Source organism: Mus caroli, unplaced genomic scaffold, assembly GCF_978045245.1.
Source record: "Mus caroli unplaced genomic scaffold, Mus_caroli_1 scaffold_1, whole genome shotgun sequence".
NCBI lineage: Eukaryota > Metazoa > Chordata > Mammalia > Rodentia > Muridae > Mus > Mus caroli.
Window position 1 is genome coordinate 168,083,303 of NW_028227256.1, and position 14,005 is coordinate 168,097,307.

Here is a 14,005-nt window from a genome sequence, read left to right on the forward strand (position 1 = left end):
TGTTGTCCTTCTATCCTCCCCTTATCAGAGTTTTTCCACTTAAGGTTCTCTAGGCCACTGAGGGTGTGAATTAACAGTGTGTGTCTCACACTGCATCTCATGTACTGCATGGAGAATTGGTATGCCAGGAATATAGAAGACACCTCCCACAGGGCTCACATACAGTGGTGCTCAAGAAATGCTTTATTTTGGCAGGTGTAGTGTCATATTCCTATAATCCTAGTGGCTGGGAAGCAGAGGCAGGAGGATTAGGAGTTCAAAGCCACCCTCAGTTATATTTCCAGACCTTGTCTCAGCTCAGTGGGGACGACCTGAGTTCGATCTCAAGGACTCACTGTGGAAGGAGAGAACCAATTCCTGCAAGCTGTCTGCTGACTTCCACATGCATATCACACACACGCACACACACACACACACACACACACACACACACACTCACACACAAATAACGTGATAGAAATAAAAACTTTTATTCTCATTATAAAATTCATTGCATCAAAAGATAATTAAATCAGGAAAAAAGGTAGATCTTAATAGGCTGGGATTCTTTTTTAAATCGGTAACAGAAATGTGAAGAATTTCAGAGAATCTCTTTTTCTATACATATCCTAGGGCCAAGGGGCAGTAGCCACTGTCTCTTCCCATATCCTAAGAGGAAAACCCATAAGGGCAGATGTACCTCAACTCTGAGCTAGCCAAACGGCTTCGGTGCAGGAAGAAGTGGGTACAACTTGTACATGTGCACAGTTGATGTCAAATGACTTCATTTCAGTTTCTCTTACTCTTCTTTAAATAAAGGCTATGTCCCATTCACAGTAAAAGGACACAGTGGCATATTTGATGAGAAGCTCGGCGTTCGTGAGGTGGTGACCTAGGACACAGCAAACCAGCCTGTCTGCTCTGCAGAATAACTACATACCTTTGTGGGTATGCAGTCTTTCCCATTCACCTCTCTGAGGCTCAGAAGCAGCCTGGTAGTTCCCAACACTATTCATCAACGGCTATTTCGAGCCTAGATGCCACCTTGACCTTTAAGACTTTCCTCTGTCACTACTGAAAAGTCTTTTTAGATGACTTTATAAGAGGGCCCTGGTAGTAGAGCAATTAAGAGAAGCCAACCAGCAGGGGCAATGCGCACCTAGCAGAGACTGATCCCCTCACAGACACTCTCTACACACAGCACTGTGGGTTCCTTTCTATAGGTTAACCCCACTTGGTGATACTAGGCAAGAAAATGGGTTCTGTTTGCTGCCCTGAAGTGCAGGAGCCATTCCCGCTAGGGCTTAATAGTAGACCATGTCTGAACCTAAGAGGGAGAAGCTGGCTAAAGAGAAGCTTTAAAACGAACTCTTTCAGAGGCTGCCATGATTACTTTCAGTCTGCTGGGTCACATGGAAGCCACTGCCCAGATCTCATGGCACTGGGAAATCAAAGTGGAAGTGGAAAGATTACAGGCACTCAGGCACACGGTGGAGCCAGCAAGTGGACTATTAGGAAGATGGCCTTTTCCAGCTTTTAGAGATCTGGCCACTCTCTGGGATTTACTAGATTGGGAGGGGCAGGGGGAGCATCATTATGCTGCATGATTTTTGTATAAATCCAGCTTAGTTTTACATAATCCCCTGAAAGTGCTGGGTGGCACACGGACCAGATCTTCCTGCCCAGCAGCCAATTTCTCTTAGCAGCTCAAAGCATGTGTGGCCTCGTGGTTATCGAGATTAGCTTGGATTCAGCTGCTTTGATGTTTTCAGAGCTGGAAAGGAATACCTAGCCTTAGAGTGGCTCTCAGTGGCACAGGGAGAACACTGACACTCGTTGGAAGTGCCAATTACAGGCAATTTGGTGAAAATAGGCCTAAAGGAAGCGATCTCAGCACGACATGCTCCTGTTCCCAGCATACCCTATTCCTTTAAACCAGCTCTCTATCCTCTTGAGAGAAGCCCTCGCCCAGCCTAGCACACCTCTCGTCCTAGTACACAAACCAAGTCAAGATGTAATGGATAACTATGCTCCTCATTATGCCTAGCATGGGCTTCAATATGGCAGGTGTCCATATCTGATAAAGCGTGCTGCAATAGCTCTGTAGACAACACTATTCTCTGTGACCCGTGCTATCCGAGAAAAAGCACACAAAGGCTAGTAAAGTCTACTGGTATGGGCTTTGGGAAGACAGAAGTCAAATGTTGATGCCCATACTTGATTGGTCCACAGAAAAACCATTTATAGGACCATTTCATCCTCTCAGTCGAAGCGAGCCTGCAACTGGTTGGCTGTGTATACCCGGGAGTCTTTGCAGTGCTGTGTATATGTAGAGCATGGTTGGATGAGTTGGATCCTAAAGTTGATTTGGTAACTGTTGGCGCTCTTGTGACTTTCACTGCCCTGGACAAAGCTCTCTTGTTTATAGCTTGTGGAGATGAGCAAAGAAAGGACAGAACCAAAGCACAAAGTGCAAGGTGCACATGAGATGAACAGATGAAGCTGCTAGCAAAGTGAGAAAGGAAGAAGAGCGAGGGTACACTCTGCCAAGAATCTTGGCTAGGGCCCACCGTTCTTCTTCTCTGCTTTGTGCATGCCCACTTCTTCATCTTCTGGGCATTGGGGATTGGTCTTTCAAGAACTTCTGAGTTCTGGGGAATTGACTTCCATGTAGTCAGTCACAGAATGAATTTTATTAAGTCTCATCTGCCACAGCAATAAAATGCAGCGCCTTTATGTGGAACTCAACTACCTCAGAATCTTAACAAAAAATAAAACTGAATGCCATGTTTCTTTAATGTGTTGCTTAAAGGTATCTCAGGAAGGAGTCAAGGAAATAGCTCAGCTGATAAAGAGTTTGCCACACAACCTTGAGGGCCTGAGTTTGAGACCCAGAATACACAAACACACACACACACACACACACACACACACACACTACACACACACACACACACACACACACACACACACACACACACACACACACTGGGGGCGGGAAAGTGAAGGAGAGGGAGAGAGAATATTAACATGAGGCATGGTGGCCCAAGTTTATATTTAATTCCAGCACTGGGGGAGATGGACACAGGTGTACCCCTGGTGCTTGCTGGCCGGCCACCCCAGCCTAAGTTCTAGGCTCATGAAGCGACTCTGTTTCAAAAAACAAACTGTACAGCATCTGAGGAATGACACCAAAGTTGACATCTGGCCTCTGCATGAACATAAACTGCATCCCACACATGCAAACAAAAACAAAGTTACCTTTAGCCTACAGTTATTGAATGACTATAAGCTGAAGTATGAATATACTTATTAGTGGACATCTGTATGTAAGGTGCTAAGGGTTTGAAATGATGATTGGGTCAGGATTTTTGTCCACCACATTGCTGATGGCTTGATTACATAATCTGATAGAAGGGCTGCCCCAGAAAGTAAATTCTTGCCTGGTATAGAAAGTTTGTTTTTTAATGTGGATCTGACTTTCAACACTGACAGGAGATAATGTGTCTTAGAGTTTCCAAGACTAAGCTGTAGTCTCAGTCCTGTCAGTCAGCATCTGGGGAACAATGGACAACTTAACTCACCTTTCCAAGTGTCACCAGACGTGTCATGCTTTAGCCCATGACTACCATCACCCTTCCAAATCTACTGTGAACTCTAAATGACAGTTCAGCTTTACAGCTGGGGACCCCAGTTTGTTGATAAGAGCATGACAAGGCGAAGCGACTTTTTACCCAAGCCAACTGAACTGTGACTGCAGAAAGAAAATGATCTTAAGGTGCTGCTTTTGCAGTTGGTTGAACTCCCTGCAGCTCCTGCTAACCACTAACAGTGCCTGGGGTGGTGTGCTAATAAGGACAGCCATGTGCGCAGAATGCATCCTCCTGGGGCTGTGAAGAAATGACAGGAGGGTGACATCCACACTGCAGGGCAGGTAGAGAGAGCAGGCAAGGGACTGCTCAAGATGGAAAGAGCCCTGCAAATGGCACTATCATCACATCGTTCGAGGTGGGAGGCACAGGAGACACCAGGTTACTAGGAAGCCTTCATCGAGAGTTCTCACTCTGTCCTAGCACCAGTGGGAAGGGTGCTAGGACCTGCTCACCCCAATCTGCATGCAGAATTTGCTCCTTACAGATCATCAGCACCAATTCACAGCACACGCAGCCATCAGCATTCCTAACACACATTGCATCTTATTTGATGGCTGGGGAAAACTCAAGCCCAGAGAGGTCACAGCCCTGAACTGGGAAGCAGAAAGCCTATACTACCTAGTTCTAAAATCTCAGTGTCATTACCCATTGACTGTGTGACCAGGGGTAATTTAGTATCCTGGGTCCTTACTTTTGCCAATTGTCAAGTGGTGGCAAAGAACTGTTAACCATGTAGACACTATTGGGCTATGTCACACTGATTTTGGGTACTCTGAGATAGGAGTTCTTTCTATCTAAGTAGTGATTACAGTAAATGATACTACAGGCTGGCCTTGGGGAAGGACCAAGGCTACATATAATTCTCTCTCTCTCTCTCTCTCTCTCTCTCTCTCTTTATCTCTCTCTCTCTCTCTCTCCCTCCCTCCTTGGTCTATTGGCTTCCCATCAACAGGTTTCTAATGGGACTCTATTGGTTCACAAACATTCTCACAAGACATGTTTCTTCAGGGTCTACAGCCCATTCTAACCCCATCTCTTAGGTATACCTATGGTCTGCCAATTAAAACTCTTTCCCAAGCTATTATCTCCTGAAACCAGAAGTGCTTTGTAAGAAAGTTAAACACTTACTGGGAGGCCAACCAGGAAGACGTGCAAAGCCTTCCAGACATACTCCCCACCCCTCCCGAATTGAGTTTCCTTTGTTGAACAATTCTTTGCTCTTTCCTGGCTTGGAAACTGGTCCTCCTGTCTAGAGTTCAGAAGCAACAGAGCTCACAGTCCAGGCAGCCTGGAAATAATTCTTTTAGCTGCATGGCTACAGGCCAGCATAGGGCCTGAGAACCAACCCCACAAAGAGCTACAGACTCAGCAGGTAAGAGCAAAAAGAATTCAGAAAACAGAAGAGCCAGAGCATGGGGCACAGCTATGCAAGCTACGAGATGTGAAAAAAATCAACGTGAAGCGGGGCAGAGGACTTGCCTTGGGGCAGTAGGAACTCCATGCGGTGCCTAACTCCATTTGAGGTAGAGGCCATTCTCACTCTGGTTTGGTAGAAGGTCACCCCAGCCTGCCGGTGCCACCAGACTAGATCCCACAGTAAGGCAAGCAGAGCCCCAGGGTCTCCTTGACCTATGCTTCTTGTTTAAAATGCCTTTGTTCTACATGTTTCCTTGGTTCTAGCCACTGTCCTCCTAGGAGAATCTTGAAGTCACGTAGGGTGACTATCCATTTACTAACATACAAAATGAGGATGCACAGCTTTGTTTTGTGTTGACTTTTCTTACGCACACATTATAAAGATTTATTGAGATGAACAATGGATGCACTTGGTAAATGAATGTGTGTTGTACATTTCTCAAATTGGACATTACTACACAAGGCAAGAACTCCAGAGGGGAATTTCACTCTTGGGTGGCAGGCCAGACAACACTACATACAGTCCAAGTTACAACCTTCAGGGACACTTTGAATTCCCCTCTCCTTTTCAGAGCTTCTCCTTTTCAGATGTAGGCCTCACGTGTGTGCATCTTCAGTGACTAGGGCTGACTGTCTCTCCTTCCTGCTCCAGTCCCCATCAGTCCGCTCATACAGCCGACTATGGTTTCCCTTACATCTCCTCCCTTTCATCTGTACGGTTATATAAAAGTTAAGTCTGGCAACAGGTCCCCCTTTTCATCTAAGAGGGTACTTCTTGTTTCCTATTGCTGCACTTCTCCATTCTAGCACTTTCTAACCCATTTTAGGAAATATTTTAAAGGGGCCGAGAGCTAGAAATGTAGCTCAGTGATAGACTCTTGGTTCTAAACTCCATCCCCAGTATAATAATCAATCAATCAGGGCTAGAGAAATGGCTCAGTGGTGAAGAGCACTGACTGCTCTTCCAAAGGTCCTGAGTTCAAATCCCAGCAACCACATGGTGGCTCACAACCATCTATAACGAAATCTGATGCTCTCTTCTGGAGTGTCTGAAGACAGCTACAGTGTACTTACATATAATAAATAAATCTTTAAAAAATAATCAATCAATCAATCAATCAGTCAATAAATGCAAGGCCTGAAAACAGAGTGTGTTAGGGCACAAATTTCCTTAGAGGGTATGGCTAATTAGCAATGTATAATTCTCTGCATGACAAGACCCCTATACAGTATGAGTTGTGATGGTTTGATTTGGTAATTTTTGAATATATATATTATATATTAGAAATTGTACTTCAAAATTTGATCTTATCCTAGACTCATAGTGTACAGTAGGAAATGCTTGTAACACTGGGTAGTGGCAGCCAGCGACAGCTCCATAGTCCACAAGGTACTGTGCTGCTGTGCAATCACATATGCTATGTTGGATATATTAAATACATTTGCAACCTACAATATTTTCTATTTAAGATGAGTCTATTATGATATAGCTTCCATCATATGTCAAGAGACATTTGTATATGTAAATTTTGACCCTGTCAGGTATTATTCCCATTTGATAACGGCAAAGTACCTACAAATCTGTGAAAGAAGGCAGAAGGCATAAGATGGCTGTGCAGGAGGGGACTGGAAGCCTCCTAAGAAGCCAGACTGAAAGCTTTCTCTCTAGAAGAGTAGACCTGTAAGGCCTTAGAAACAGCAGCAGCGCTTTCCAAAGATTTTTCTGAAGGAAAATAGTTCCCAGGATACTAACATATACTGTATGAAAAAAAAATGGTTCTATAGCCAAATCAGTTTGTGAAATGCTAGAATAAAGAAGTTAAGGGGTTTCTTTAACTTCAGGGCCTCGCAGAAACTTAAATACAGTAATTTTAACATGAAAATTTTTAGATGATAAATGTTAAAAAATGCATTTATTTTTAGAAAATGTTGGTTTTAGAGCATCAGAGAAAGCAGGAAGGGAACAAGACAGGATGCCCGGAATGAAGATGATAGAAATACATTATGTCCATGTATGGTAATGTCATGATAAATCTCATTATTATGCATAATTGTATAATTGCTATATGCTAACAAGACATTTTAAAAGAAAATGCTAATTTGTTCTATCCTCAATATATCCTCAAAGAAGCTGAGACTTAGTGGGGTGGCAATCAGCTTACCGTCATTCTGGACTACCATAAGAGGGCTGGCTAAATTCTGGATTTCCTACTCCCCAGGGAGGCACCCCAAACCCTAGTTATGTGTGTCAGGCTCATAGAGAAATGGCAGAAAAAAGGGACACCTCTACAGAAGTGTAAAAATTACATTTACTCGGTGTCAATGTTGTCATAGTAAATTAATTTCCCTTGACAACTAACATCATACATTAACCTAAGCTGATGTCCCCATGTCATGACTTACTAATACAGATGGCCCACTGATTTACATGCAAGATTGAGGTGAAGGTCATCTTAGTTACCGACTCCAAAGTCAAAGAGGGTTTCATCATATAGGAGTATTTACAGATGGCTAACATAGTGCAACCAGGTCCAGTATTAAAATAGCCACCTCCAAACCTTCAACGGGGAGACAAGCCAATAATAGATATGTGCTGGCCCATAAAAGAGAAACAACAAGGACAGATATCAGTCCCTTTACCTTCTTTTTGGATTTAAAGACGTTACATCTGAAGATATTGCTGGCACCATCTCGAGCGATATAGCTGAAGATTTTCAAGTCTTGGGAGTCATGAGAGACATAGAAGATCCTGGAGAAAGAGCAACAGAAAGACACATTGAATGTGGCATTCCCATGTCAACAGGAAACCTCTGCTCACGGGAGGCAGAAGACAGAGCTCACTAATGCCAAGCTGTCAAAGGAAGTCCTTTTCCTGTGGGATCAAAAAGCCACTATGCTGGAGGCACTTTCCACAGGCTCTACAAACATGGCTGCCCTTGTGAGTGACTTCCAGGTATAGCAGAGCAGGTTTGGTAGGGTGTGGAAACCACATTATTGTTGACTTCCTCCTGAGGTGGCAAACCTATTTTGGTAAGTTGTCTGTTGGAAGAGGAAAAAAAAATTCCCATCTTTGCCTGAGCAATAAATCTATATTGAGCCCAGAGAAATGTACATGAGTTTTCTGAGACCTGTTTACATTTATTCTCACAAAAGTTAATTGGAAAATTAACAATCATGATCACACTGGGAAATCAAAAGACATTTGCATTATTACAGGTGTCCTGGCGACAGCAACTCCATTTCCCACCTCCTCTTTCTATATGTCCACCACATGAGTCTTTGAAAGCACAAGTCTCCAGGTGCCATTCTGGCAACAGGGCACTGGGAATACCTGAGCTCACAGGGCTTATGTGTAGATGTTGATGCACAAGTAAAACATGCTATGATGGGAAATCCAGCCGAATAAGGGACAGAGTATGGTGGAGGCTGCTGTCTTAGGAAAGATTGACAGGCAACATCACAGGGATGCAGAGATCTAGATGACATGTTGAATGCAGTCACAGAGATTGCTGGGCAAAAGCACTACAGGAAGAGAACACAGAGAGAATTCAAGCACTACAAAGCACAAAAGGGGCCAGAAGGGCTTGAAAAATGACCAGTTGTCATCCCCTTAGCCTTCTAAATATACCAAACTGTATTCATAACAAAGATATAAGCTCAGCCAACAGCTGAGCCTCAGTTTCTCCTAACTGAACTCCAGGCCCGTGCTGCTATTCCCTAGACATCCTTCCTCCTGAAGACTCACACTCACAGCCTTACACCTGAACTCACATCAGCCCCTCCCATCATTCTCTTCTGCCCAACCACAGTATCCACTCTAGGTAGAAATCCAGGGAACAACCTTCAGTCCTTTCTCCACGGCTGCCAGCACCCATTCCTCATGATCAAGTTCCTCAGGACACCTTCCCGGCCTGTCTCTAAGTTTGTTTTTCTCATCTCCACAGTCTGCTTTTGTTCTCATTTGTCATCTGGATTGTTGTAATACTTCCCCCATGAAGTGTCTCTTTATTTCATCAAACCTTACCGCCAACCAGTTCCTTACAGTACCAGCAGTGATCTTTTGAAAAACATATTACACTCCACTATTTTTATCCTAAAACCATCAAAAGGCTTCCTACCACCTGCAGGATAAAGCCCAAACCCCTTAGCATGGAGGATCTGCCCTGTTTGCATCTCATTCCAGAGTCCTCACACATCTTGAGTTTCAATCCCTAGGGACACCCTGGGGATCCTTTAAGACTCTGGATTAGAGAAACCTTCTCTTCCCCTCGGTGGTCTGAGATGCTCAAACCCCTGTGGCTCATTTGTGTCATAACATTTAGCACCCTATGACATTTGTACAGAAGCTCTTTGAAGAACTAAGGACCCACCTTGGCATTCCCAGATCCAGCACAGTGACTGGCATGTGAGAGACAGGCATTCCCACCATCATTAATGAGAACCTATAATGTAGTCTGCCCAGCTACTCATTTTCCCTGCAGGGAGTCAGGACCAGTTAGTTCAGATGCACTGCACATAAAACTCCTTTGATCAAGTTTTTAATTTATTATGTAATACCCCTAAGGACCAAGAACTGGATTTAAAACTGATACAGCAAAGATGAATGTGAACCAGCATGCCAGCAAGACATTGAATTGTGGAAAGTATGCAGGAGCAGTGTGGAGCTAAGGTTAATGTAACCTTAATAGACAAAGATTCTTTTCAGACCATCTGGTAACAACCTCTGCATGAAAGCCATTGCTCTGTTTTGGACTTTAGCTTTCTTGTGACCACTCTCCTAGCTGTATCTGAGTTGAGAAGTGTCATGGGTTGTTATAAAAGGTAAGCAATCTCTATGTGGCCAAAAATAATGATTTGGTTAACACAGGAAACTTTCTACCAGCAGAACCAAGAAGTAGGACCACAGCTTATTCCTCAGCAAATGACTAAGTCTACAAGTTAAAGGCTCAGCTGTAGACTTCTAGATACAGAAATACATACCAAGACCTTACTCTCCATCACTTGGTTTGCTGAAGAACTGTGGACAAGGGGGTGGTCAAAACAGGGGAGAGAAGAGAAATGTATTTCAGGACTTTGCCTCCTCCTTCCTTCTCCCTCTGTCTTTATCTTTATTCTGAAGACTAGGATTGTTCTGAACCAGCTTCCAAGAATTGTTCTGGTAAATCTTCTTCACCATAATAAGGTTAGGATGCTAAAGTAGTAATGATTCTAAGGCTTGTAAGGCTTTGCCATTCAAATGCAAAGATCTCTTGCTTCCCTTTCATTACATGCATAGAGTTATAATTGCCACTTATTTACAACAGTGAACCTGTCCAGAATCTTACACTGTCCATTCACTTTCCACAATGAGTGAGATCTACACAGTACCTTGGATAAACTGCATTTGGTATTTATCTTCATGTTAGACTTCAGTAGACAAAACTAATAACCGACAAGACCCACCCCCAATACTTCCCCTTCCTGGGCTAATAATTTACAGGAACACTTATATTTCTGTTGAGGACAATGGTCATAGAATAAAATAGAATTTCAGATCAAAACAACATCATCATCATCGACAACAACAAGAAAAACACAACAGTCTTAAGGACAACAGGCTTGGAACCCAACATCTCTGCCAGTCAAGATTTGTCAATGATAGGTAACTCATCCCCCGAGAAAGGATCCGCTCCCTTTTGGGAAGGTTCTCACTATTTGGAAATGTTACCTTATGTTGATTGGAAATCTACCTACAGGAATTCAGTGCAGGAAAATGGCTATGAACATTGGCCCTAGGATAGGGCAGACCTAGATTTCAGTAGAAGCACTGTGGGTGACTAGCTGCAAGGATTCCATGCTTAGCCACATCTTCTCCCAGCTCTGGCTCCTTGCTCTGTAGCTGTGAAATGGGAGTGGTCATACTGCCGACCCTCATTCACAGAGGTTAAAGGAAGGATGCGGGGACTAACTTATAAAGTGGTTGATAAGCAATAGCTGTTTAGACTATGTTCATATTTGTCACCGTGGTTCCCTTCTCTGGGACATTAACTAAATTTTCCCCAGTTGGCAATGACTTTAATATTTTTTTTAATTACAATTTTTTTTAATTTTTAATATTTTATTACATATTTTCCTCAATTACATTTCCAATGCTATCCCAAAAGTCCCCCATAGCGCCCCCCACTTCCCTACCCACCCATTCCCATTCTTTTGGCCCTGGCATTCCCCTATATTGGGGCATATAAAGTTTGCAAGTCCAGTGGGCCTCTCTTTCCATTGATGGCCGACTAGGTCATCTTTCGATACATATGCAGCTAGAGACAAGAGCTCCGGGGTTCTGGTTAGTACATCATGTTGTTCCAACATTAGGGTTGCAGATCCCTTTAGCTCCTTGGGTACTTTCTCTAGCTTCTCCATTGGGAGCCCTGTGATACATCCAATAGCTGACTGTGAACATCCACTCCTGTGTTTGCTAGGCCCCGGCATCGACTCACAAGAGACAGCTATATTTGGGTCCTTTCAGCAAAATCTTGCTAGTGTATGCAATGGTGTCAGCGTTTAGAAGCTGATTATGGGATGGATCCCTGGATACGGCAGTCTCTAAATGGTCCATCCTTTCATCGCAGCTCCGAACTTTGTCTCTATAACTCCTTCCCTGGGTGTTTTGTTCCCAATTCTAAGAAGGTACACAGTGTCTACACTTTGGTCTTCATTCTTCTTGAGTTTCATGCGTTTAGCAAATTGTATCTTATATCTTGGGTTTCCTAAGTTTTGGGCTAATATCCACTTATCAGTTAATACATATTGTGTGAGTTCTTTTGTGATTGTGTTACTTCACTCAAGATGATGCCCTCCAGGTCCATCCATTTGGCTAGGAATTTCATAAATTCATTCTTTTTAATAGCTGAGTAGTACTCCATTGTGTAAATGTACCATAATTTCTGTATCCATTCCTCTGTTGAGGGACATCTGGGTTCTTTCCAGCTTCTGGCTATTATAAATAGGGCTGCTATGAACATAGTGGAGCATGTGTCCTTTTTACCGGTTGGGACATCTTCTGGATATATGCCCAGGAGAGGTATTGCTGGATCCTCCGGTAGTACTATGTCCAATTTTCTGAGGAACCGCCAGACTGATTTCCAGAGTAGTTGTACAAGCTTGCAATCCCACCAACAATGGAGGAGTGTTCCTCTTTCTCCACATCCTCGCCAGCATCTGCTGTCACCTGAATTTTTGATCTTAGCCATTCTGACTGGTGTGAGGTGGAATCTCAGGGTTGTTTTGATTTGCATTTCCCTGATGATTAAGGATGTTGAACATTTTTTCAGGTGCTTCTCTGCCATTCGGTATTCCTCAGGTGAGAATTCTTTGTTCAGTTCTGAGCCCCATTTTTTAATGGGGTTATTTGACTTTCTGGAGTCCACCTTCTTGAGTTCTTTATATATATTGGATATTAGTCCCTTATCTGATTTAGGATAGGTGAAGATCCTTTCCCAATCTGTTGGTGGTTTTTTTGTCTTATTGATGGTGTCTTTAGCCTTGCAGAAGCTTTGTAGTTTCATGAGGTCCCACTTGTCAATTCTCAATCTTACAGCACAAGCCATTACTGTTCTATTCAGGAATTTTTCCCCTGTGCCCATATCTTCAAGGCTTTTCCCCACTTTCTCCTCTATAAGTTTCAGTGTCTCTGGTTTTATGTGAAGTTCCTTGATCCACTTAGACTTGACCTTAGTACAAGGAGATAGGAATGGATCGATTCACATTCTTCTACATGTTAACAACCAGTTGTGCCAGCACCATTTGTTGAAAATGCTGTCTTTCTTCCACTGGATGTTTTTAGCTCCCTTGTCGAAGATCAAGTGACCGTAGGTGTGTGGGTTCATTTCTGGGTCTTCAATTCTATTCCATTGGTCTATTTGTCTGTCACTATACCAGTACCATGCAGTTTTTATCACAATTGCTCTGTAGTAGAGCTTTAGGTCCGGCATGGTGATTCCACCAGAGGTTCTTTTATCCTTGAGAAGAGTTTTTGCTATCCTAGGTTTTTTGTTATTCCAGATGAATTTGCAGATTGCACTTTCTAATTCGTTGAAGAATTGATTTGGAATTTTGATGGGGATTGCATTGAATCTGTAGATTGCTTTTGGCAAGATAGCCATTTTTACAATGTTGATCCTGCCAATCCATGAGCATGGGAGATCTTTCCATCTTCTGAGATCTTCTATAATTTCTTTCTTCAGAGACTTGAAGTTTTTATTATACAGATCTTTCACTTCCTTAGTTAGAGTCACGCCAAGATATTTTATATTATTTGTGACTATTGAGAAGGGTGTTGTTTCCCTAATTTCTTTCTCAGCCTGTTTATTCTTTGTGTAGAGAAAGGCCATTGATTTATTTGAGTTAATTTTATATCCAGCTACTTCACCGAAGCTGTTTATCAGGCTTAGGAGTTCTCTGGTGGAATTTTTAGGGTCACTTATATATACTATCATATCATCTGCAAAGAGTGATATTTTGACTTCATCTTTTCCAATTTGTATCCCTTTGATCTCCTTTTGTTGTCGAATTTCTCTGGCTAGGACTTCAAGTACAATGTTGAATAGGTAGGGAGAGAGCGGGCAGCCTTGTCTAGTCCCTGATTTTAGAGGGATTGCTTCAAGCTTCTCACCATTTACTTTGATGTTGGCTACTGGTTTGCTGTATATTGCTTTTATCATGGTTAGGTATGGGCCTTGAATTCCTGATCTTTCTAAGACTTTTATCATGAATGGGTGTTGGATCTTGTCAAATGCTTTTTCAGTGCGATTGGACTGGAGCAGAGGCTGTGTTCCACTCACCAGAAGTCTCAAGATCCTGTGGCAGGTGTCGTGGGTAGTTGGCGGGTGTCAGCCGACCCTGCACTCTAGCTACCCTGGTGCTGGGCTGACCGGAAGAGGCTTGTGGCCCTACTCAGGCCGGATTTCTGCCTCCCCAACCAA

The 14,005-nt window shown here is 43.1% G+C and overlaps 1 protein-coding gene across 4 annotated transcripts in view; it reads right to left on the reverse strand.

Annotated features, from left to right (window-relative positions):
* Positions 1–14,005, reverse strand: part of CUNH1orf226 (chromosome unknown C1orf226 homolog) — a 295,496-nt gene that overhangs the window by 42,813 nt on the left and 238,678 nt on the right. For all 4 annotated transcript variants that reach the window (XR_015048409.1, XM_085842790.1, XM_021163356.3 and 1 more), the window contains exon 5: positions 7,689–7,797. Coding sequence is in view for 3 of the 4 variants with exons in the window: in XM_085842790.1 (XP_085698916.1) it covers positions 7,689–7,797 (109 nt within the window). In the remaining variant the exon portion in view is untranslated. The remainder of the gene's footprint in view (positions 1–7,688; positions 7,798–14,005) is intronic.